This window comes from Setaria italica, chromosome VII (genome assembly GCF_000263155.2).
Source record: "Setaria italica strain Yugu1 chromosome VII, Setaria_italica_v2.0, whole genome shotgun sequence".
NCBI lineage: Eukaryota > Viridiplantae > Streptophyta > Magnoliopsida > Poales > Poaceae > Setaria > Setaria italica.
In genome coordinates this window covers 32,985,421-33,011,621 of record NC_028456.1, presented here as the reverse complement: position 1 = coordinate 33,011,621, position 26,201 = coordinate 32,985,421, and the positions used below count along the sequence as shown (strand labels likewise).

Below are 26,201 nucleotides of genomic sequence, written 5' to 3'. Positions count from 1 at the left end.
AGCGGCCCAACGGCGCGTCGAGCAGCCGGCCCGGCCCCGCCGTCTGGCCCCAACACGCACCACCGCTCGCCGGAGGTCGCTGTTTTGCGTCGTGGAACTCGTGGCCCTGCTCCCCGCCGAATCCAACGCACTGGCCGGAGTCTGGAGATGAGTTTGGCTTTCTGCCGGAGTGAGTTTAGAGAACATGGGGTGTCTGTGGCCCTGCAAATTCCATGCATTCCTTGCCTTCTTTCCTCGTGCTAAACTGTATCTATGCACATGAAATTCCGGCAAATTCTGAGATTATTAAGAACATGCAATGCAATTTCTCGAAAGCATGTTACAGGGTGTTCCCTTCCTAGTTGGGCTGTGTTAGAGATATGTTTGTAAAAGGATTAGTACTGTTGTGATCTTAGAAATTGACTCGGATTGCTTATAGGTTCTTCTTGTAATTCAAGTTAGAGTCCCAGATGATCACAATCACCAATTTCACCCTATATAAACGTACAACTGCGACCGACTAAGATAGACAACCACGTTCCTGCACCAGCGTTCGCCCTCCAAAGAAAACCGTCGACCATAGTCAACGCAAGACTCCAATGATCAAGATAGAAAGTGATGTATAGGGCACGCGCAGACAAACGCGCTGACCAGAGTGAGCGCCTCCCGCCGCGACGACGACGACGCGCAGCGCAGCGCTCCTCTGCTTCATACCTTCATCCCATCTATATAAAGGCCACCTCCTTCCATTCCATTCCACACACCACCACGGCACCACCTCCGCTCACCTCCCTTCACACCACACTTTCTTAGCAGCTAGCTGTTAAGTCCGAGGACGAGAACGCTGAGAGAAGGAGCTCGGTACTATTGATCCATGGCGGTGCACAACGGCACGAACCACGTGGCGCCGATGGAGGTGTCGGTGGAGGCCGGGAACGCCGGCGCCGCCGAGTGGCTGGACGACGACGGCCGCCCGCGCCGCACGGGCACGTTCTGGACGGCCAGCTCGCACATCATCACCGCCGTCATCGGCTCCGGCGTGCTCTCGCTGGCCTGGGCCATCGCGCAGCTCGGCTGGGTCGCCGGACCCGCCGCCATGCTGCTGTTCGCATTCGTCACCTACTACACCGCCACGCTGCTCGCCGAGTGCTACCGTACCGGCGACCCGGAGACCGGGAAGCGCAACTACACCTACATGGACGCCGTGCGCTCCAACCTCGGCGGCGCCAAGGTGGTGTTTTGCGGTGTTATCCAGTACGCCAACCTCGTCGGCGTCGCCATCGGCTACACCATCGCGTCGTCAATCAGCATGAGGGCCATCAGGAGAGCCGATTGCTTCCACACCAACGGGCACGCCGACCCGTGCAAGAGCTCGAGCACACCGTACATGATCCTCTTCGGCGTTGTTCAGATCCTCTTCTCGCAGATACCCGACTTTGATCAGATATGGTGGCTCTCCATCGTCGCCGCCGTCATGTCCTTCACCTATTCTTCCATCGGACTCTCCCTCGGCATCGCACAGACAATTTGTAAGTTCTTGATTCAGTCGGGTTGGTCAAGGTATCCGTTAAGACGTGAAGTGATTGATAGTTTCTTGGTTCCTGACATATGCCCAAAATTAATGCAATTGCAGCCAACGGTGGATTCAAGGGCAGCCTCACCGGCGTCAGCATCGGCGCCGACGTCACCTCTACGCAGAAGATCTGGCACAGCCTGCAGGCCTTCGGCGACATCGCCTTCGCCTACTCCTTCTCCAACATCCTCATCGAAATCCAGGTATGCTCTGCTCTGATTTAATTTCTTCAGTCAACTTGAGATTCCTCTGTTCCTAATAATCAAGGCTTGCTCTGTTTAATTCTTCTTCAGGACACGATCAAGGCGCCGCCCCCGTCGGAGTCGAAGGTGATGCAGAAGGCCACGCGGCTGAGCGTGGCCACGACCACCATCTTCTACATGCTGTGCGGGTGCATGGGCTACGCCGCGTTCGGAGACAACGCGCCGGACAACCTCCTTACAGGCTTCGGCTTCTACGAGCCCTTCTGGCTCCTCGACGTCGCCAACGTCGCCATCGTCGTGCACCTCGTCGGCGCCTACCAGGTGTTCTGCCAGCCCATCTTCGCCTTCGTCGAGCGCCGCGCCGCCGCCGCCTGGCCGGACAGCGCCTTCATCTCCAAGGAGGTCCGCGTGGGCCCCTTCGCGCTCAGCGTGTTCCGCCTCACGTGGCGGTCGGCGTTCGTGTGCGTCACCACCGTCGTCGCGATGCTCCTCCCCTTCTTCGGCAACGTCGTCGGCTTCCTCGGCGCCGTCTCCTTCTGGCCGCTCACCGTCTATTTCCCCGTCGAGATGTACATCAAGCAGCGCCGTGTGCCTCGCGGCAGCACCAAGTGGATCTGCCTCCAGATGCTCAGCGTCGGTTGCCTAATTGTGTCCATTGCCGCCGCCGCCGGCTCCATTGCCGACGTCATCGCCGCCCTCAAAGTTTACCGGCCGTTCAGCGGTTAACTTCACCGAAGAGGCACTCCTCAAGCACCTGATTTTGCCTGACGCTCGAAGGATTTCAAGTAACACTGATTGTGAACTGAGCCTTTGCCTTAGAGATAGTTGGAAACAGCGGTCTCACACAAAGACACACAACTGGATGCCAAATCACCAAACCACTCACCTAGATTAAGATTAGCAGTGGGTCCTAAACTTCTCGCCACTTGTCAATCTGCGAGTGGCATTGTGGAACTTCTTGTGACCTCAATTTGAGCTTGATGAGACAAAAGCACTAAAGAAATTATTTTCTTCACCTGTCAATTTTTCTTCCAAATTTTACTGATTTATTAGCCAATCTTAAAATTTCACTTGCTTCATCAACAAGTACTTAACGTTTACAAGTTTCCTTTCAAAACTTGACTATCAGTAACCTTCACAAGGTTAAGTTTAGTTTGTTGCATTTTGTAAACTTTTAGAATGGAGTAAAGCTACATATTGGAAACAAAGGACATTATAGGGTTTAGAGTTCTGTCGGCCATCAAGCGTGTTTTTTTTCCTACCTTGCATATACGCTAACCACTAAAAGAACTATCAGTAACCTTCACAATGTCAAGTTTAGTTTATTGCATTTTGTAAACTTTTAAAATGGAGTAAAGCTACATATTGGAAACAAAGGACATTATAGGGTTTAGAGTTCTGTCGGCCATCAAGCGTGTTTTTTTCCTACTTGCATATACGCTAACCACTAAAAGAACTATCAGTAACCTTCACAATGTTAAGTTTAGTTTATTGCATTTAGTAAACTTTTAAAATGGAGTAAAGCTATATATTGGAAACAAAGGACATTATAGGGTTTAGAGTTTTGTTGGCCATCAAGCGTGTTTTTTTTCCCTACCTTGCATATACGCTAACCACTAAAAGAACTTCAACATGTTTTCTTGCTGAATACACATTTTATTTGATAAAGTCTTTTATAGACAGCATCTGTTGATGGAGCCTCAAGTTCACACTTCAAGTACTGGTCGAACGGGTGAATCTAATGTTTTGTCACCCAAAGTTCAACAAGGAAACATACCTAATGCAGTATTGATACTTTATGCGCGGAATTGCGGATGAGCATGCATTGTCATTTCAAGAAATAACCACTCCAGAACGGCCCAAACATAAAGCCATTCGTTGATGATAGGTAGGAAAACTTTCACACCCTTGGGCCATGCCATATCTTCGCTAGGTGTTTATGGAATAATTATAGATGATCTTGCATAGCTATGAGCCTATGACTAATGTGTTTGTGTTCACTTGATCATTCCATATGACCAACTTTGATGTACATATATATAGGACTTGTTCTTAATTTGTAGGACTCATATGCTTGACTTATGTGATACTCCATCCGTTACAAAATGTAGATGATTTTAGCTTTTCTAGATATATACATTTTCCTACGCATCTAAAGATAGAGTAGTTATATCCAGATACATAGCAAAATATATACATCTAGAAAAGTTAGAACGACCTACATTTTGAAACGGATGGAGTATCTGATATCTTCTGATGATAGCTTCATGCCAAGTTGCCGCGACCTTTTGACAATTCGATTATGTAGCATCACTCTTTCCCTCATGAAATGCGACTACACATCGTACATTTCAACAACAAAGTCCTAACCATATCTTTGCAAACTAGTCTCCGAGTCACCTAATCGATTGACTACATATCCCCGGCCGTTTTCTTGGACCTTGAACGATCTATATCCTAATATCCATGGACAAACGTTTAACCTGTTGCATGGATATATGAACAAAGAGACCAAACTACTGCATGCATATATGCATTGTATCCTATCCATGAATATATATTTCTTGAGTGTGAACCCATGATTATGCTGCCCTACTTCACCAAGCAGATACAAAGGTCGCGTCGTAGCAGATATATGGTCCTCTTATAGTTTAGATAGTTTAGCATATGCAATAGTTTAGCTTGTACAGGCAACCAAACGGTCATCTCCGCGAGATGATACCAATCCACTAGTCCAGGACGGTCCTCATGCGCGTAACCAACCACACCTATAGTCTATAGGATTGTGTGTGCACGTTGCTTATTCTTTGAACTCGTGGCAAAAGTCAATAAAGCATTTTGTTTCTTTTCAGCACGCAACTGTATGCGCGCGGCTATCAGCCAGTTCCTTTAGCTAGGTAACTTGCTGGGAGCTTCGGATTCGACGGCGATGGCTTTGAAATGTAATGGTAGGTACACTACTTGTAGCTAGAGTCAATGCCGATTCGTGATGATCAATTATTTGTTGCTCTTTTGTGCGTGGTAGCGGTCAATGTTCTCCATTCATGCGTACAGACTTCATTTGGAAACCAAAGGAGAGATGTACACTTAAGTTTTGTCTTGCTTGGACATTAGAATAACAATGCCTTCTAATACGATTCATACGTATATATGGAGATTGATTGACATGGAAATTAGTTCTTTTTTAAATTACTCCTAGCCAAATGTATCAGGAGGAGGGAATGTGATTATCCAAACAGGCCTTTTTTAGGTGTAAGTAACCTGCATGCTGCTTAGAGCAAGGATGAGACGACGAGGTTGCTCACGTAATATAGATGGAGCAAACATGGTTGGCTTGAAGGGCATTTACATCAGTAGTCCACGTTTAGCATTGTGTAATACTCCTACTATATAGTTTGTCTCATACTTTGCCATCATCCCAGAGCCTGTTCGGCTGAACTTATAAGCCAGCTGAAAAGCTGAAACGGTTGATTTGTTGTGAGAGAAAAACACTGTTCGATGGCTGATAAGCCGGCTGATAAGCTGAAGCGAATATGCTGCCAGCTTTTATGTACGGAGGAGAAAGCTGGATGAAGATCGCGATGAAAGTTTTAACTAGCAGCAGGTTCAACGCACGTGCTGAAAAGGCACCATAAAAGGGAAACTGGTGGAGAACCGGCAAAGTGAAATTATAATTAAAAAAGCTGAGTAGTTGTTATCTTTGGTATAAAGCGTCAATATAATGATCAGTTCATATGCATAGTCCGATCTGGAAGTATACTTTAGCATTTTTTCTTGTAAGTAAAAGCGAAAAGCTCATGTACGTGTATGTATTATATCATGCGCATATATGCCAGTTGCGGAATGAACGAGGTGCGGGTGTTTTTTTTTTCTGCGCTGGACGATGACGGAAAGGAAGAAAGGTGGTGGCCTCTGCTTTGCTTTGCGGCCGTGATGCTCAGGACCAATGGCCGTGAGCGTGAGTGAGGGAGTGGGCACCGGTGCAAATTGGGCGATCGATCGTCGCGCGTGGAAATAAGCTGCGGACTTTTCCCGGACGGCTGGAGAATGCCAACTTGGATTATAGCCCAGCCCGGGCGAGCCGTAGGAAAGGAGCAGGCTCGTCGGCTGGCGCCCAACCAACCACGCACACGCACACGCACTCCGCCCCCTGCCCAACTCCGCGTCGCCCTGCCGTGTTCGCGGCACGTCCGACACGTCTCGTACTCTCATCACTTTGGCCGGCCGGAATGCGCGGACTGCGGAGCACGGCTGTAGCGACATGTCGACACGCGCGCGCTCAGCATCCATCACCCCTTGCTCAACCAAGCAGGTCACCGTCACCGTACGCAGCTTGGTACGTGTTGCTGGTTGACAGCAACAGCTAATGTAAGCCGTGAGTGCAACCTGCTGCCTCCCCTCTCACGCTTAATGTCACTCAGAAATCCCTGCCTCCAACCGGAAACAGTTTTAATAATCTGCATGCCTTTAGTTCGTTTCTGGCTTCGGAGCGAGATTAGAGTGGCCTATACTAGTAGCTAACCGGGGCAGGCAATGCATAAACGATCGAACGCCGTCGATCTTACCTACCTACATGGGAGCCGGCCGGAGCATCGATGATCAGGTCGGCACGCAAACGCGCGACGCGACGCGAGCAGGACAAGGATGGAAACGAGATGATGGAATCCTCAATAATGCACGCTCCATCATCAGGGTTAGATTAGACTAAAAATCTCGAGGCCACCATGCATCATCAGGGTTAGTACTGTACTATGCCACACCGCCATCGGTAGCCAACCGCATCGCGCGACCTCACGTGCGCGCGCGCGCGCGCCATCGGTAGCCAACCGCATCGATGATAAGCAAGCGCATCACGACACCGAATTGAAAGCCGCTGCTGTGTGGAGTGAGGGGGACGTGTCGTGGCGCCCAGCAACCGCGCGCTGGCGAGGGCCCACCGGCGCTCTGACCCCGCGGCCACCTCTTTGACCGGACGCCGTGGTCGGCCTGCACTGTCGCACCCGCACACTGTATGCGGTAGGATTAGGAAGAAAGAGGGTGATGCTTGGGGACGGTGCACGTAGAGAAAGACGTACACGAAATTCTGACCACGAAAGTTCATGCATTTGGTACGAAATTATATTAGCAGGGGACTTGACACAAGACCACCTAATCTTGACGTAAGTACACGTACGACCCATGCTGTGGACGACGACAGGGGGAACAAGGAAGCTTGCAAGGCTCTACAACCCACCCGTGCAAACAAAAACAGCACCACGAGTCCACGTCGATCACTTTTTGGCGCCCTCTGCTCTACGTACTCTCGAAACATTGTATTTTCAACGACTCCACACAATAAGGTCTTGTTTAGTTGCTAAAATTGGAAGTGCTAAAATTACCACTGTAGCACACTGTAGCGTTTCGTTTGTATTTGTGAATTATTGTCCAAACATTGACTGATTAGGCTCAAAAGATAACAGGAGGCAAGGAAAAGCATATGTTGCCTGTCTCGAGCTCGCCTTGGGCCTACTACATTGAGCTCATTGCCATGGCTCGCTCCATGGCCTCCTGCTAGCGGTGGCGCCGAGCTGGGAGGGTGAGGAGCAGAGATATGCGCATCTTCTTGACCTTGGCGGCGAGCACGATGCATGTGACAGAGGTGAGGCACGCCATCCTGGGGCGGTCACCGAGCTGGAGCGCACCGTCGGCAAGGAAGCAGCAGTCTAGAGGAGCTCGTGTGCGAAGGAGCAGTGCGTGAGGGGTTCACCGGCGGAGGAGAGGAGAGGAGAGGTGAGGGAACCATAACGCTTTGCTACGCGGAGCCTGGCTAGCGGGGAATGCTCGTGGGATGCGTACTAGGTAAGACTGGCTTAGGACCTCCTTTTGCACTGCACAAGCCTAGATAGCTAACACCCCTATGGAGGCTACCAGTCACTGGTGGGCTGCACTGCACAAGCCCTATATACAGCCGGCGCGTACAGCACGGGAGACTCGGCGTTGACCTCCGACGGACTCGCTAAAGGCGCGCTGACAATGGCCGGCCGCCGATTGGAGTTGACTTTCCAAGCCCCAACAGCGAAGTATCAGGACTACTGTCCAAAAGGTGCTCTAGCTCGAAAGGGTCGCGGGCTCGGGGCAAGCAGCCACCCACCGTTCAGTACCCCTTTGCTACAGCTAGGAGTACTAGTTGTCCCTACTCCCTCCCTAGAGTGTGACTCCTCTGTACTGTGCGCCGGCAACGGTAACGGCACACGACGGTCTGGCTGTATAGCTGTAGCTAGCTAGAATGTACAGTACCTATGCTAGGGGAAAGGCGGGGAATGAAGGACCGGTCGCGCCGTTGCCATCGTCGGAGACGCGGATTCCTGCCTCTCTTTGTTGCTCCACCTCCACCAGTTAGCTACCTCTGCGATCTCTGGTAAAAAGCTACTCCCTTGATGCTCTTGCTAGATAGTACTTGTGGTGGGGTACACGGAGGATGCCGACTACCAGACACGACTCCATCGTGCACACAAGTCTCTCGGGCCCACGTGTCATGCATGCATGACTGAGCTTATTACAATCTGCATTACATTGCCAAGTCATCCCAACGTACTCAGGAATGTTGGTTTGTCCATGCATGGGCCCATAGTAATTGCTTGCACCGTAAATTGTTGAAGATCCGATCCCTCTACTAGTAGCAGATTCTCAAATTGAAAAACGACCCCTTAACGAACTAGTATGTATCTCCAAGCAAGCAAATCCAAACATCCAATTTGAAGAGCTCATCAACTAAACCGACAGCGATAACACATTCCGTCCCCGGGATTCCATCCTCTCCCAGGCCGTTCGTCCGATCCTCTCCGGCCGGAAAAAGCATAATCTCCCCGTGCCAGAAAAGAGAGAACAAAATTAAAAGGCGGGGCCGATCGAGACGAAAGCAACACAGAATTAATGGTCCAGAACAGCTTCCGTTCCCGACTACTCAATCATTCCGTCCAGCTTGTCTCACCACCCGTTTCCTCTTTGGATTGGAAGGCTTATCATCATCTGTACCTAAGATTCTCCACTTCCGTTCACATCTCGATCGGCATGAATGTTCCTCGACCGGCCCATCGATCGACCTCTCCGCGGATCCGTCCCAGCTGATCTGCTGAATCATTGCTTCTTCCAGAGCCCTCGGCTGCTGGCCGGTCATCGCCTACCAATATTCCAGCTATCTTCTTATTCCTGAGTTGACGTCAGGGGCAATATGCATATAAGGACCTGAGGATCATCGTCGATCAGTGAAGTTTAATTTCTGATGGATTCTCAGGTCAATTGTTGTTGTTTGCCACTTCTGACATATTCTGCGACTCGATCTTGAGGGGAGCAGGAAACTACTGCAACTACTTTGTAAGCTCCAGAACCATCGTTGCAGTTGTTCGCGAATTAAAATCAAAATTGCACTGGTAACTAAAGGCCCCCTGTTTCGATGCGAGGGGATTTGTTCCTGGGGCAAGTGGCTCGGTAAGTGTACGGTTGACAGAAGCGGGAGCAAATGGGAACCCACCAGGAAAAAGCTATTTTCTCTTGTATTAAAGTCACCTTTTTTTTCTGTTAGAGGACCGAGTTTCTCATGAAAAGAAAAACAAAGTTAGTTTCTCAATAAAGATATTGAGACGAGAACCCAACAATGAAGACAAGGTTTTGCTGGATCTTTTCCAAGTTGTAACTGAAATAATAATTTGAGGAGGTAGCCAACGGCTTATCATCAATTTTTGCGTTAATTTTCAATGTATGTACAAGGACTAAGGCTATCACCTACTAGAAATGTAATGCGCATGGAACCCCACCGTGTCTTTTTTTATAAAAAAAAATGAATGCAGGAATCATATTTCCCCTTAACTTCAGAGAATATTTTGCTTCCACTTGATATCTCCCACTGAACATTTTTTCTTCTTCTGATGAGGCCAACTTAAACTAACAAACAAATAGAGAGTGGCATGGCTTCATATGTAAATTGTTTTTCCCCCCTTCATATACTTTTATCCGGTACAACTGGTTGCGAACAAAATAAAAAGGAAAAGCTATGAAACTAGAACCATGACAAAAACCAAAAAAAAAGTAAAAAAATAAGAAAACTGGTACTTTTGCACCAGACACCCTACGCTAGATGACTCATCATAAACAAACACCTCCTGCCATTCTGTCCACACCCCTTGTCTTTCCAAGGAATGCGGCCAGCCTGTGCACAAGGGTGCCTAATCCTTACACCTTAATTAATATCACATTTCTATAAGGGCCACGTTGCAAACATCTGACACCACGGTTAACCGAAGTTAAACGCAATGAATGCTGCATGCACGTACGGCCGGAGACAGTTAACTGCTGAACGGGCGGTAGACCTTGAGGGCGGCGATGACGTCGGCAATGGAGCCCGCGGCGGCGGCGATGGACACAAGGAGGCAGGTGATGCTGAGCGTCTGCAGGCAGATCCACTTGGTGCTCATGCGAGGCACGCGGCGCTGCTTGATGTACATCTCGACTGGGAAGTAGACGGTGAGCGGCCAGAAGGAGACGGCGCCGAGGAAGCCGACGACGTTGCCGAAGAAGGGGAGGAGCATCGCGACGACGGTGGTGACGCACACGAACGCCGACCGCCACGTCAGGCGGAAGAGGCTAAGTGCGAAGGGGCCCACGCGGAGCTCCTTGGAGATGAAGGCGCTGTCCGGCCAGGCGGCGGCGGCGCGGCGCTCGACGAAGGCGAAGATGGGCTGGCAGAACACCTGGTATGCGCCGACGAGGTGCACGACGATGGCGACGTTGGCGACGTCGAGGAGCCAGAAGGGCTCGTAGAAGCCGAAGCCTGTAAGGAGGTTGTCCGGCGCGTTGTCTCCGAACGCGGCGTAGCCCATGCACCCGCACAGCATGTAGAAGATGGTGGTCGTGGCCACGCTCAGCCGCGTCGCCTTCTGCATCACCTTCGACTCCGACGGCGGCGGCGCCTTGATCGTGTCCTGAAGAAGAGTTAAACAGAGCAAGCCTTGATTATTAGGAACAGAGGAATCTCAAGTTAACTGAAGAAATTAAATCAGAGCAGAGAACAGGAGGCTTTTGCTTACCTGAATCTCAATGAGGATGTTGGAGAAGGAGTAGGCGAAGGCGATGTCGCCAAAGGCCTGCAGGCTGTGCCAGATCTTCTGCGTGGAGGTGACGTCGGCGCCGATGCTGATGCCGGTGAGGCTTCCCTTGAATCCACCGTTGGCTGCAATTGCATTAATTGAGCATTTGTCAGGAACTAACAGTCGAGCAATCACTTCACAAATATCGTGAGCAATCCGATTGAATCGTCAAGAACATACAGACGGTCTGCGCGATGCCGAGGGCGAGCCCGATGGACGAGTAGGTAAAGGACATGACGGCGGCGACGATGGAGAGCCACCAAATCTGGTCGAAGTCCGGTATCTGCGAGAAGAGGATCTGCGTGATACCGAAGAGGATCATGTATGGGTTGCTGGAGCTCTTGCACGGGACGCCGTGCCCATTCTTGTGGAAGCAGCCGGCCCTCCTGATGGCCTGCATGCTGATGGAGGAGGCGATGGTGTAGCCGATGGCGACGCCGACGAGGTTAGCGTACTGGATGATGCCGCAGAAGGCCACCTTGGCGCCGCCGAGGTTGGAGCGCACGGCGTCCATGTAGGTGTAGTTGCGCTTCCCCGTGTCGGGATCGCCGGTGCGGTAGCACTCGGCGAGCAGCGTGGCGGTGTAGTAGGTGACGAAGGCGAAGAGGAGCATGGCGGCGGGGCCGGCGACCCAGCCGAGCTGCGCGATGGCCCATGCGAGGGAGAGCACGCCGGAGCCGATGACGGCGGTGATGATGTGGGCGCTGGCCGTCCAGACCGTGCCCGTGCGGCGCGGGCGGCCGTCGTCGTCGAGCCACTCGGCGGCGCCACCGTTCCCGGCCTCCACCGACACCTCCATCGGCGCCACGTGCTTGGGGCCGTGGTGCGACGCCATGAATTATTTCAGCGATGCCGAGGGCGAGGCTTGGGTTCTTGTCTGCGAGTGACCGAGGCTGTGATGTGTGAGGCTGAGGCGAGGTGAGCGGTGGTGTGTGATGGCGGAGGAGATCAGCGACGAGGCTGCTTTATATATAGTGTGATGGCAGGGGAGGCAGAGGAGTGCTGTATCTCTCACAGCGCGTTGGACGGCCGGTCAGCGTCTCTGTCCTTGGTAAATTCCCTTTCTTTTCTCACTTTGTTTTGAGCGGCAAAAATGAAAACCGAAATGAGTGAATACGACGCTCCTCTATCCTGCTGGTTGGAGCTTTGCGTTGGCTTTGGGCTGCAGGAGACGATGCCTGCGAGGTCAGGACGTCAGGTCATGGTGAGGAGGTTGCTTAAAAATATTTTCAAGATGCCCGGAGAGAAAAAAACAAGCGCTCGTGAGTCGTGAGAGTGGTGAGTTGTGAGACTGTCATGGATCTTTTGGATGCATGTGGCTGGCTGCACAAAATGGTTTTGAGTTCACGCCGCGTACTCCCCACGGTATATTAGGTGCTCCTAAAATACTCCCGCCGAATTGGTGTTATTCGATCGAATTCATTCAATGTATCAGTACATTATTAGTACTAGTAGGGAACCTGATCCGTCGAATTTATTTGGCTTTTTCAGTGCACGCCGGAGCCTTCTGCGTGAAGGGAAAAGTACAATAAGACTAGAAACTTTTTTAACAAAATGGAAGCATTCTAGCCACCTTCGGATGATTGCCATATAATTTTTTCTATAATTGACAAAATAAGGATGGCTGATTTGTGGATTATTACTAAAAATAAGTTCCTTGTTATCTGCAACTACTATTAATTTAGGGGTACAAGCATCTTTTGCTACTCATGCTAATATGTCCTAAAATGTTTAAGAGGTCTTGTCAGGTCAAGATGGAGGAAGTAACTTTTACATTACAATCGCTAAGGGTCTCTTTAGCTAGAGCCAACAAACGGCTTCGATGGAGAAGCTCCTCAATTCCCGTTGACTAGAGCCATTCGGTGGAGGCGGAGCGGAAAAAAGTGGCTCCCCCCGACTTCACCCTCACCTCCCGTTGTTCTTGGCGAAAATGCCCTGTCGTGATGATGCTCATCGATGGCTCGTACAGGGGAAGAGGAGCAGCAGCCCACGCTGGCGGGGAAGGGCGATGGTGCACCCATGGAGGTGAGGGGCGGCAGCGACGACAGGGATGGAGTAAAAAGATGGGGGCGTTGCGTGGCCCAGCCAGAGCAACAAGAGAGCGGCGCGACTGGCCGGAGCTTGGAGAGCCGCGGGGAGGCGGGCATGGAGCAGGGAGAAGGTGGCTTCGCGCAGCGTGGCCGGACCGGCAGGAGAGCAGCATGACGGCCACAGCTTGGAGAGATGCCGTGGGAGCGATGTGGGGGCGGTGCAACGCACCAGGGACGAAGCAGTTGGCGGTGGAGCCTAGAGTGTGCAACACCGCCAGACAGGAGCGAAGTCGTGGTGGGTTGCGTGGAAAAAAATTCCGTGCAGGAGGGCTACAAAACACCCTCCGTGCAGCCTTGCCGTGGAGGGTTGCCACTTTCCGCGAGCGGACAATAGTGATGGAAATTCTAGACCGATGGAGCTTCGTTTCCAGAAAAATGATTTCGTTTCTGACCTTTCCGATTCTACTCAAACATAAAACTTGCTATTTCTATTTGTTTTCACTCTACGTTACATTTCTCATATAATAGTTGATTTAGAAAATATGGTAAATTCCCAACTAACCGGGTATTCCTTCCAGAGTGACCAAGTTGATGTGCCGACGCCTGGGTGGAAGAGGCGATGCAGCAGCTTGGTTAGGAGGCACTGGTTCTGAATGCTCAGGTTTTCCAGGCCCAGGCCACCCAGCTCGCGTGGCACACAAACTTGTTCCCAGGCCACGAGGCATTGTGCTCCACTGCCGGCGCTCAGAAGGCGTCGAGGGAGCGCGAACGCGTGAGGCAGCGCCAGCCGTTGACACCGCCCCTCGCATTGGCAGCTGACGTGACCCCTGGTGCTAAGGGGATGTTTGGAGTGCTAAACTTTAGCACGTGTTACATCGGATGCTAATTAGAGAATTAAACATGAGCTAATTATAAACTAATTGCATAATCCTTAGGCTAATTCGTGACAATGAATCTATTAAGACTAATTAATCCATCATTAGCAAATGGTTACTGCAGCACCACATGATCAAATCATGGATTAATTAGGTTTAATAGATTCGTCTCGCGAGCGAATTAGACTCCATCTGTACGATTAGTTTTATAATTAGCATATATTTAATACTCCTAATTAGTATCCACACATCCGATGTGGTAGGTGCTAAACTTTACGACGTGGAAACACACCCTGATTCCTCCTCCGGCAGTCCTTGAGCGGCCGCCATTGCCGAGCTCAGGAGCAGAAAAGTATTTGACTTCGGGAATCGGGAGATGGAAGACTTGTACCGATAACTCTCATTTCCGATTGTTTTCATCCCACGTTACAGCCAAACAGCTAAAAGGATTCCGTGTGATGGCACAGAGCAAGACATGTTATCGTCTCAGCTTACTTGTGACTCAGCTAATAGAACAGGAGTACAAGACATCTTATCGTCAATTTGTTAATTGTTATCCCTTTTACTTAAGCACAAGCAGGAAAATAATACCGATAGTGGGTTTCACTCAGGTTTAAAATAGTACGTGATTACAGTAAAAACATTTGCACGGATTACACGCCAGACTTGTTAATCAGTTGCTGGATGCATGGGAACCAAGGTGCCGCATCATGCGCTATGCGATAATTGTTGGCAGTCTTATTCAGCGAATATTTTTCGCACGTTCAGCGGTATATAGGATATCTTAAACAATTTACCCTTTACACTTTACACTTTTACAGTTTACCTACTAGAGCATCTCTAGCGCATACTCTTTTTTATATTCCTGGATACTCTAGGCATGAAATGGTGAGGTGGTGGAGCAAGTTGTAAAACAAGTGGCTTTACGGTTCCCTTATTGCTCCTTTGGATTTGGAATGAAATCGGCAAATTGAGCTCAACAATTTATCGCCGATGTGGAAAGTCTGCAAAGACAGATATTTCTGCAATTTTTGGGCTTTGTTTAGATGAGCCGAAATTAAATCTTCAGGATGCGGTCCACTGGTATCTTCTAACTCACGAGTATTATTGTCCTTTTATTCTTCAGAAATTTCTCTCCAAATAAGTTTGTTCTTGAGAGAAGTCAAGTCTCAAGTGGAGGTCGATGGCTAAGGTGTTGGTGCGTGTCATCAGCGCGTGCATGCGTCTCGATCACTTTCACCGCCGTCACTTCACTTGGGGTCGTCGGATGTTGGCGCGTCGATGCCGACTGCTTGAGAACTCAGCGGCGCACTCAGCTCCCTCGCGCCTTTTTCCTGCCATCCCCGCGCTTTCTGGGCGCTCTTTATTTGCGGGTTAAATATTTCAAGCTTCTCATGATTATTACTAGCTGGATAACGGACTGATTGTGCTACATTACTAGTACTAGCCAATAAGCTGCACCGAGAGTGAGTGGAAGTAGGCACTGAGCTTGAACCTGATTAGCTTCAGCGGAGAACTCGCACGTTTATTTCCTACTAGAACAGAGTAGCAGCTAGCAATACCGCACCGGTAATCAACAATATGCATGCAAATTGTTGCATTGTTCTCGATTTTCCGGTGGAGCTGCACGTCTCCTAATGCTGGTTGGGGTAGTACGTACTACTATATACACATGGATAATGCCCTTCCTTTTCCCCTAACGTGAATGATTAGTTTTGGTCTTAATGTAAGACTGCAACTACAACGGTCGTGACTCACGTTGTCTTGACACTTCGCCATCGCACTGCAGAGCATAGGCTTCATCAGTTGAGATGCTAGGAGCATTATTCATGACCTCGGAGTTGAAGTCAGCGCTCGACTTAGAACTACAATTACCTATTTGTTTTCTTTCCAGCTTATCCTTCCCTCATCCCGCTGCCTCGCCGCCGACACAGCCTTGCTCCGCTGCCTCGCTTCCGACACCTCTGCCGTGGACGCCTCATCGGGAACACACGCACGCTATGCCCGCACCATCGCCGAAACCCGACCAAAGGCCGCTCCTTTACATCGCGCTCTGAGCCACCTTGAACCACAGCTCGCCGCCGTTGCCACCCCTTACCGCACACCACGCCACTGTCAAGAGGTGACCAGAGGTCAAGCCTTGGGTCATTGGGGGCTTGTCGAAGTAGCCCGAGCCTCGCCGGACTTAGCTGAGCAGCGCAGCCGCACGCTGCCGACACGGATTGCCTTTGGGGCAATTCGTCGAGCACGTGGGACCCACTAACCAGGGCCCGTTGATCAGTCAACACTGACCGTTGACTTTGACCCGCTAACCGTTTACCGTTGACCAGGTCAACACTGACGTCACCCGACCCCACTGCTGACATCAACAAGACATGTGGCGCACTTTGATGCTGCCACGTGTCGCTCTCGGGTCTATTCTGATTTTCGTCAATTATTTCAAAATTCCAGAAGTTGATTTAAACTTCAAAAATTTATAACTAATTTATTTTAACTCCAAAAAATATGAAACCGGTTTCATAATTTTTCTAAAATAATGAAGCACACGATGGACTAGATCTTGTTCTTGTTTGGGTCTTCCTTAGGTCTCTTTTGGGTTTTCTTTGCAATTAGACCCTCTGTAATTATGGTAATTGCATAAATAGGAGCTGTCGGGGACTCGGAGCTGAATTCGGAGCCGGAGCCATACGAAGACTACTACGAGGAGGAAGACTACTCAGGTTCATGCCCATTCCGACTTGAATACCCATTAGGCATTGCTTAATTAGTATGCTAGCTTTTTATTTCTCGCATGATGATGATGAACCCTGCACAACCTTATTTTATGCCTTATACCTTGACTTTCGAACTACTATACCATATACGCGTGTGTATACGTTGTGCTATGCTTGCATGTGTATGGGATATCGTGATCAGGATTCTTGGCGTGAGTGGGATAAAACCGGCAGGAGAAGGTGTTTTTGGATACTTGGCGGGGGTGAGCTTTACACAACCCAAGGGAGTCTTTGCGTTGACCCTAGTTCGGAGATAGGATGATGGTGATAGGGATCCTGTCGAGGCAGGTGCTCCCGATGTGATGAGAGATGGGTTGATGGTTATGGAAGTTTATTCTTTATGCTTGCTGCTACATAGGAAACTCGAGCCTATTTCTTGACTATTTTTTATACTAGTATTAGGCCACTTAAAATTTGCACTATATACGGATGGTGACGTGGACCTGTCTTATTTCTTGGGAATAGCTCGTGAGTTTGCAAGTTACGAGTCCAACTTCGATAACAACCACGATGGGTGGTACGACTGAAGGTCGTGATGCTATGCTCAAGATGCCTGTGGAGTTGATCGAGAAGATGGAGATGCTTCCAGAAGTTAGTTATTGCCACATTGGCTTTATTCTTGTCGTTAAGTCAAAGGAGCTTGTACCAGATCGTACTCTTATATTCTTAGATGTAATAAATATTATTGTATGGTATGAATATGATATTATACTGAAATGAGTTCTGTATATGATAACTACTTATACCCACCATAAGGATACGGGAGGATACACGAAGTCGGATTTTACTGGCGAAGATCCGGCTCGCTTCATCCTCGAAGTAGGCGGGAGAGGGATTGGTGGCACGGGTGGCAAGTCAAAAAGGTGGCCTCCGTGGTCAGACAGAGTTTCTCGCAGCAGCTGGTGCTGGTCGTTGCCACGACCTCCGTTGTCCGTGAGGGCATCCATCACTGCAGTAGCGTGATGCCCTGATCAATCAATCTATCTCTAACAATTAATTCCTGAGACCTCCTCCGATGGTACCAACTAGTATCCAGCTCTAAGCACTTTAAAAAATAACCTTACAATTATCTAGCTTGTAGCACGTAATTTATGATATGAATAACCCCACATAATTTTGAAGTGCATGTACGGAACTATCTCTTGATCAAGAGATAGCTCTTCTCTCTCCTATTAAAATATGACAAATATTTTATGAGTGAGCTAAACAGTAATCATTGGTGGAGGCTTGATGCTGCGATGGTATGGTTTGGAACAGTTTGTGATTCGTCTCTTCTCCCGTCCAGTCTGCCTGCGCGCGTGCCGACGACCTGTACCTCTGAATTAACTAGGTGTGTGTTTGGTTGCATGCACCACATGATGCAGGTATGGATGATCCTGGATGGGGTGGTTCGACCAATTTGCTTGTACCATATGGTTCACTCTAATTAGTAGAATAATGTATTAAGTGGGATGGTCTCATCCTGGATGAGCTGGTACAGTTCACCCAACCAAACAAAAGGATCATTATTATTTTGAATCATTTCATACATGAATCAAATGATACAACCAACCAAACACACCCTAGTGGGACGATGCTGTCCTGAATAATCTCGTGGTCGTCAAGATATATAGTCCAGACGATGGGAGAGGAGAAAGAGAAGACGTGCAAGTCGATGGACGGATCAAGTTTTTTTTTTAGGGCCATTTGGAGCATCACGTGGAGCGGCATCACGGGGTGCGGCCGGCCCTGCGGGACGGCGAAGGCGAGGAGAGGTCGCTGCATCCTGCATACGCTCGACAAGTCCCATGCTCCATGCGATGCCCGTCCATTCCCCTCCGCGTCCCTGGGCACACCTTGGTGGTGGTGACCTCCACGCAATACTCCGCTGGCGCTTCAAATGGAGAAGACTTGGAGAGAGGATCATTGGAGGAGAGACTGGCTCGCGGTGCTTGGTAGACAAGCTGAGCAGCAGCCGGCAAGGAAGAGGCCAGCAGGAGACCACAGCGCTGCAAGTGCATATGTCTCTGTCCTTCCGATTAGAGGAAGAAGAAAGTCATGGGCAACAAAGTCTTTTTACTCACCCTCTCTCTTCCAAATGATTATTTTATTTGGTGTAGTGTCTTGTAGACAAAATCACAAAATTGCAGTGTCCATCAAACAAATTCAATGAGATAAATCATAATTTCGCAGTGTCGTCCTACAGATAAAATATCCTCTGTTTTTTTAACATGGCTTGGCTCGCCTACATGCATCTTCCCCAACAGTGCAACACCGCGTGCAGGCACCCAGGCTGTGGTTGAGCAGCAGTCATGCTGGTGAGGAGCGGATATGATCAGCCTGGATTTCAAAATAAAGTCACGTACTGTACGTACTACTGCAGTCAACTCGATCCTCCGCCCTGTTTAGTTCCCAATTTAGGAGTGGTAAAATTGACATTTTGCCATAAATGCACAACTGTAGCATTTCGTTTGTATTTGTGAATTATTGTCCAAACATTGACTAATTAGGCTCAAAAGATTCGTCTCGTAAAGTACAACAAAACTGTGCAATTAGTTTTTGATTTCATCTACATTTAGTACTCCATGCATGTACCGCAAGTTTGATGTGATGTTGAATTTTCTTTTTGCATAGTGTCAAAATTAGAATTTTGAGGAAATAAACAGGCCCTGCATATGCAGAGGTGAGGCGAAACGGAAGCAGGTCAAACCGTGGCCTACCTCTACCTGCATGCACGCACTGGATATGCAGAATGTTTTAGTGTTCGTGTGCCTGTCCTGCTGTGATTCGGCGAGCGGTGGATCCGATCGGATCGTGGTGAGTGTGGTGCCCCCTGCTCGCTCGCTGCTGCCTCTCCTGTCGCTAGCAGCTAGCCAGGGCCACACGACACGGCTGCAGTGCAGCGGGTACGCGCTGCCGAGTGTGCCCAACGCGCAGGCAGACGGAGACGCCGAGGCCCCACTGCACGCGTGCCGACAGCGAGACCTGCCATTATATTTCGGGCCACGCATGCATGCATGGCATCTCCCTGAGTGACACCTAGGTTGCCCAACTTTGAACAACCAAAATTACTGTAGCGCAACGGTAGCGTTTCGTTTGTATTTGTGAATTTTGTCCAAATATTGACTAATTAGGCTCAAAAGATTCGTCTCGCAAAGTACAACAAAACTGTGCAATTAATTTTTTATTTCGTCTACATTTAGTACTCCATGCATGTACCACAAGTTTGATGTGATGGAGAATTTTCTTTTTGCATAGTCTTCAAGTTGGAATTTTGAGGGGTTCCAAGTGGCGACCAAAGGACTTGCCTGCGCGTCACGCGGCGCAAGAGCCGGGCCCCGGGGATCGCATCACATGGACACGGACGACGCATTTCTTTCTTCTTCCTCCAATCCTCATCCCTCGATCAGGTTCAGGTGGGGGAGCGCACGGCCGGCCGGCCAGTACCAGCATCTCTGCACGTACTCTGTTCTAGTAAGAGAGAAGAGCAAGTCTCCTTCGGAGACGAGAAAACGAGGGAGGGAAACGCTGCAGCGACTCCTGATTCCAATTATTTTCAAAAAAAAAAACTCTTGATTCCAAACGCCACAGACGGATCGGATGCGGCGGCCGTCCGCAGTCGGCACGCCACGCACGAATGCATCTATCGCGGTGGAACACAACGGCCTGCTTCCTTGTAGATGCGGCCATATCCATTATCCAACTATCCAAGCATGCCCGCCCGTCCACTTCACTTGAGGTCCAGGATCGGAGGTGGAAGATGAAAGGACCGTGCCCACTCCACCGGCGTGCCCGGCCGATTGCTCAATCCTCTAGTCACAGTCGACCTGAACGAGATAGGCAGAATGTGGTTCAACATCGATCGAGGTGTAAATGATCGATCGATCCACTCGAGGAAAGCTCTTGGATCACTAGCTACTTGCAGAGTTGCGGTTAGTGCTCCGAGTAATATCTCTTCCAGGCGTCTGAATTTCTCAGTTTCGGGGGCATCTACAGCTAACAGTTCAAGTACCACCTGTGTGCCCATAAAAAAGCAGCCAAACAACACTTAGGTCAATATAATTAAGCCAATGCCACCAACACTTTGTTTAATTTGCTTGAAGTCGGCTACATGGCTAACTTCTACTACTACTGCTACTACTCTCTTACCTTCTGACGAATAATCAGTTGAAACAACCAAACTATCCCTCCCGTTTTCAAGTGAAGTCGCGCCACACGTATCTGACATCGACATTGACCATATGAGCAAGGAAATGCACCCAATAATTGATGTCTACTAGTGCATGTCCCAGTACTTCAAACGCATCGTTGTCCAATGCAAAGTTCCAAGCAACTCGTCACAGAAGGCTACTACTAGCTCATAGCCGCATGCACGTATATAATTGCTTCATGAACTAAACTAACTGGAATCAAAGCACTTTTGGACTTGTCGAGAGACTGACAAAGGATAACAAATTAATGGACATAACCAATTCCTCATGCGCATCTTCAATCAATCAATCGATCAATCGATGGATACATTTTTTCCTACAAAATGTCGAATAAACGTCCACCAGCAACCTAAAGTTTGCACGCTCTACAAACCTGCCAAACTGCGTGCAGCTAGCTCTAATCTTTTTTATTTTTTGAAATCATATGAGTATGATTGTGCATGTACATTGTCCAATGTAAACATGCTGATAACAAAAGGTTTCGTTAGGATCTCAATATCCAGTACCACCTTTTTTTATAGCTCTAATCTTTTTTATTTTTTGAAATCATATGAGTATGATTGTGCATGTACATTGTCCAGTGTAAACATGCTAATAACAAAATGTTTCGTTAGGATCTCAATATCCAGTACCACCTTTTATATTTTTGGTGAAGGCAGGAAGTTTATTATGTAATCTGAATGCGCACTTAAGAAATATATCCATATAGACACATTGAGGCTCTACCCTAGTTCATGATGCACACAGCTTGGTCAGTTAGTCTCCCTCTGTTCTTAAATCCAAATGCGATACAATATACGTACAAAGAAACCACGTGCGAATGGGATACGTACAATATACAAAAGGAACAACATGTGTGGAAGCATAACAAGCACACAAACTTTTCTTATGGATAGATACTTTTTGACAGATCATCAAGGTCCAAGAAAACTGCCGAGAATATAGTTAAAGTCTATCGATCGATTAGTGCCAAGGTGCAGACAAGTTTTGTAAAGAAATGATTTGGAACTTTGCACTTCAAATTTGTTGTATAGCATATATAGTCGCTTTCCTAGGAAAAAGATGATGCCACAAGGTCGATTCGTCAAAAAAAAAAGGTCACGCCAACTTGCATTATTGGCATGCATTTATCTTCGAAGGCATCACATGATTCAATCATATAAGTAATAAAAGAATATGTTCAAGTCCTAAAAAAATGTGATCTGAGCATATGAGCTGATCAAGTAAAGAACAAATACGTAATTTAGCACCTTATATGTCATAGTCATGGAAGAATATAATGCCCTCTTTGACAGTCCAGAATCTATCTTTGACAATAAGTTCTTTTCTATTGTATTTTATAAAGTTAAAAAATCATAATCATAAGGAACGGCTTTTGAATATGACATAACTCACATATTATTATTCGACTCATACATATAATTGCTGATCAAAGAGTGAACTTTAGATCGTAAAAATGTGCCATAAAAGATGAATGCATGGAGTATAAGGCCCAAAGTTCTTGAAAGTTTCTTAGATTTTGGAACGGGTATTGATCGGAAGCCAAAGAAATCCTTATTGGAGTTTCAAGCTGACGCGTCCACAAAAAAAAAAAATATCAGAGGCTCATTCATACATGACAAGCGGCTAAATAGTCACTTTTGGTCCTTGCTGCAAAAAAGGAGGAACACCATCACTTGACCACGGCGTGCCAAAATTTTGAAGCCATGATGATGAACATCTTTACCAAGCATGGATGAAGGTTTAGTAACAAGATATGTGTTTGAAACATTTATCTTGTCTTGGTGTTTACAAGGTGTGAATTTTGTAATTTTGTGCTTTTCCATTTGGCTTGTAATAATGAACGGCCTTGTGTAGTGTAGTCTAGGATTAAAAAAAAATGAGGGCGCTTGGAGCTGCCAGGCAAATTCTAAAGATTACGTACTTTTAAAGATTATTAAATCCTAAATTCATATGAACTACTGTATAGCAGGCCCTATTTTGTAGCTGTATAAAGTTATAAGACTGAATTTCAACTTTTGAACGAATATCGATCGGGAGCATAAGAAAAACCTTTTTGCAGGTTTCAAGCTGGCGCCCACACCAAAAAAGGAAAACAATAAAAATCAGAGTCTCTCTCAATCATACATGACGAGCGGCCAAAATTATTTCACTTGCAGCTTACTGCTAATCTAGTGTGGAACATATCTAATCTATGGAAAAAGTTAGCAAGACATAGTTGCAGGTAGAACAAGATCATCCTGCCTAGTGGAACCATGTACTGGAGGAATACGCGGCACGTCGCCCCGCCACTCGCTACTCTTGGTATGCGCAAACAGTCCGGTGATTTTAGTGTGCAGTAGTTGCTTGAGATTCTTCTGTCAAGTTAACCGCTGAACGGCCGGTAGACCTTAAGGGCGTCGATCACGTCGGCGATGGAACCGGCCGCGGCGGCGATGGAGACGAGGAGGCAGGTGATGCTGAGCGTCTGCAGGCAGATCCACTTGGTGCTGCCGCGCGGCACGCGGCGCTGCTTGATGTACATCTCGACGGGGAAGTAGACGGTGAGCGGCCAGAAGGAGACGGCGCCCAGGAAGCCGACGACGTTGCCGAAGAAGGGGAGGAGCATGGCGACGACGGTGGTGACGCACACGAACGCCGACCGCCACGTGAGCCGGAACACGCTGAGCGCGAAGGGGCCCACGCGGAGCTCCCGGGAGATGAAGGCGCTGTCCGGCCAGGCGGCGACGGCGCGGCGCTCGACGAAGGCGAAGATGGGCTGGCAGAACACCTGGTAGGCGCCGACGAGGTGCACGACGATGGCGACGTTGGCGATGTCCAGCAGCCAGAAGGGCTCGTAGAAGCCGAACCCCGTGAGCAGGTTGTCCGGGGCCTCGTCGCCGAACGCCGCGTATCCCATGCACCCGCACAGCATGTAGAAAATGGTGGTCGTCGCCACGCTCAGGCGGGTGGCCTTCTGCATCACCTTCGCTTCCGACGGTGGTGGTGCCTTGATTGTGTCCTGAAGAATCAGATTAGCTTTGGTTATTAGAAACAGAGGAATCGAGTTGAAGAGAACAGAGCAGTAGAGCAGTAGATTGCTTACTTGGATCTCGATGAGGATGTTGGAGAAGGAGTAGGCGAAGGCGATGTCGCCGAAGGCCTGCAGGCTGTGCCAGATTTTCTGTGTGGAGGTGACGTCGGCTCCGATGCTGATGCCGGTAAGGCTTCCCTTGAACCCTCCATTAGCTGCAATTCCAACAACCGATCGAGCTCATGTCAGTAATTTAGCATCGATCAATCATGCAAAATTGCATGTCTTGAACAGATGATCAAGAACTTACAAATTGTTTGTGCGATGCCGAGGGAGAGTCCGATGGAAGAATAGGTGAAGGACATGACGGCGGCGACGATGGAGAGCCACCATATCTGATCAAAGTCGGGTATCTGCGAGAAGAGGATCTGCACAACGCCGAAGAGGATCATGTACGGTGTGCTCGAGCTCTTGCACGGGTCGGCGTGCCCGTTGGTGTGGAAGCAATCGGCTCTCCTGATGGCCCTCATGCTGATTGACGACGCGATGGTGTAGCCGATGGCGACGCCGACGAGGTTGGCGTACTGGATAACACCGCAAAACACCACCTTGGCGCCGCCGAGGTTGGAGCGCACGGCGTCCATGTAGGTGTAGTTGCGCTTCCCGGTCTCCGGGTCGCCGGTACGGTAGCACTCGGCGAGCAGCGTGGCGGTGTAGTAGGTGACGAATGCGAACAGCAGCATGGCGGCGGGTCCGGCGACCCAGCCGAGCTGCGCGATGGCCCAGGCCAGCGAGAGCACGCCGGAGCCGATGACGGCGGTGATGATGTGCGCGCTGGCCGTCCAGAACGTGCCCGTGCGGCGCGGGCGGCCGTCGTCGTCGAGCCGCTCGGCGTCCTGGAAGTTCCCGGCCTCCACAGACACCTCCATCGGCGCCACCTCGTGCATATTGTTCACTCCGTTGTGCGCTCCCATGGCTACTACTGTTGGAGAAAGCTCCCTCTCCGAACTTTCTTCCTCGTCGGAGTAAGTTGTCGGAACTCGGAAGAGCGCAGCAGGCAAGTGATGCTCCCTCTTTGTGACTTGTGAGTGACGAGGCTGAGAGGTGAGGTGAGAGGCTGTGTGGGAGGAGGGAGGGGAGGGAGCAGGGTATATATAGACTGAGAGCTCGGGAGCAGAGTAGGCAGAGGTCTCTGGTTTCTTTTCTGGTCAGCGGTAGCGTTTGCGTCTGTCCATTTTTTTCCTTTTCCTTTTCGGCGGAAATAGTTTAGTGCCTGCCTACATCGCTCTTATCTTGCTCGTTGGAGTTTTCCTGTGTCTTTGTTCAGTGGTTTGTGTACTTTTTCTGACTGTTATGTCGTGCATGGACGAAACAAACTCTTGTGACATGTTTATTGGATTCAGTTATTTAATGTGGTTTGTGATAAAAGTTTCGCGCAACAACCAACACGTTCAAACCTTAGCCATAAAAATATACCAAATATTTTATAGATTTTTCCGAAATGTAGTTGGATTTGTCTTTCCATAGTTCCAAAAAAATTCTACTGACACTAGTAATCAGTGGTTAGAGCAGTGTGTTAATGGCTGTCGATGTCCAAAACTAATTAAAATACTAAAGGTAACTTTTAGATGAAAGGTAACTCAATATATAGACTGCCTTGAGTATTTTTTCTCAAGAAATATTTGGTATTCGGAACCTCATACATCTATCTCATCTCAGAATTGCCAGACATATCATGTGCCTGCAGGTTACACATGGAGAAGCAAATAAACTCTAGGACCGAACCACATGCTAGCTGCACCTCCAGTTGGCACAAGATCCCTATGGTACCCAACTACAGATCCACATAGGGGAGAACCCTGCGATTAGGATTCGTTTCAGCCACAATGCATGGTTTCCACGCCTCGGAATCGAGAGCTTGAGCATGGTTTCCACAATGCTCGGCTAGAGTGCCAGCCAGACCCTAGCTAGCACCATACTTTATGCTTGACAAGTATGGTTAAGGGGGTATTTGGATATAAGGTACTAAACTTTAAGAGGATCACATCGGATGTTCGGACGCTAATTAGGAGGACTAAATATGAGCTAATTATAAAACTGACTGCAGAACCCCTATACTAATTCGCGAGACGAATCTATTAAGCCTAATTAATCCATCATTAGCAAATGATTACTGTAGCACCACATTGTCAAATCATGGACTAATTAGGCTTAATAGATTCATCTCGCGAATTAGACTCCATCTGTGCAATTAGTTTTGTAATTAAATTATATTTAATACTTCTAATTAGTATCTAAACATCTGATGGGACATGTTCTAAAGTTTAGGACGCCGGATCCAAGCAGGCTCTAAGCAGTTTATAGCATTGATGATGACCAATGTTGTAGCGTTTCCCATGAGCCATTCTGCAAACCATTTCCCCCCAGAAAGGCTAGGCGGCG

The 26,201-nt window shown here is 48.7% G+C and overlaps 3 protein-coding genes across 3 annotated transcripts; 1 reads left to right on the top strand and 2 right to left on the bottom strand.

Moving 5' to 3' along the window:
• Positions 1–734: 734 nt before the first annotated feature.
• On the top strand, positions 735–2,778 carry LOC101773596 (amino acid permease 3). Its single transcript, XM_004977156.3, has 3 exons — positions 735–1,508; positions 1,613–1,755; positions 1,846–2,778. Exons 1-3 carry the CDS (start codon positions 854–856, stop codon positions 2,479–2,481), a joined length of 1,434 nt encoding a protein of 477 aa, XP_004977213.1. The 5' UTR covers positions 735–853; the 3' UTR covers positions 2,482–2,778.
• Positions 2,779–9,676: 6,898 nt separating this feature from the next.
• LOC101772777 (amino acid permease 3) lies at positions 9,677–11,828 on the bottom strand. The gene is made up of 3 exons (XM_004977154.4): positions 11,058–11,828; positions 10,818–10,960; positions 9,677–10,712 (listed from the first exon to the last, which is right to left on the bottom strand). The coding sequence occupies exons 1-3, from the start codon at positions 11,710–11,712 to the stop codon at positions 10,077–10,079; spliced, it is 1,434 nt and encodes a 477-aa protein (XP_004977211.1). The 5' UTR covers positions 11,713–11,828; the 3' UTR covers positions 9,677–10,076.
• Positions 11,829–22,747: 10,919 nt separating this feature from the next.
• On the bottom strand, positions 22,748–24,881 carry LOC101772368 (amino acid permease 3). Its single transcript, XM_004977153.4, has 3 exons — positions 24,070–24,881; positions 23,832–23,974; positions 22,748–23,747 (listed from the first exon to the last, which is right to left on the bottom strand). The coding sequence occupies exons 1-3, from the start codon at positions 24,731–24,733 to the stop codon at positions 23,112–23,114; spliced, it is 1,443 nt and encodes a 480-aa protein (XP_004977210.1). The 5' UTR covers positions 24,734–24,881; the 3' UTR covers positions 22,748–23,111.
• Positions 24,882–26,201: the final 1,320 nt, after the last annotated feature.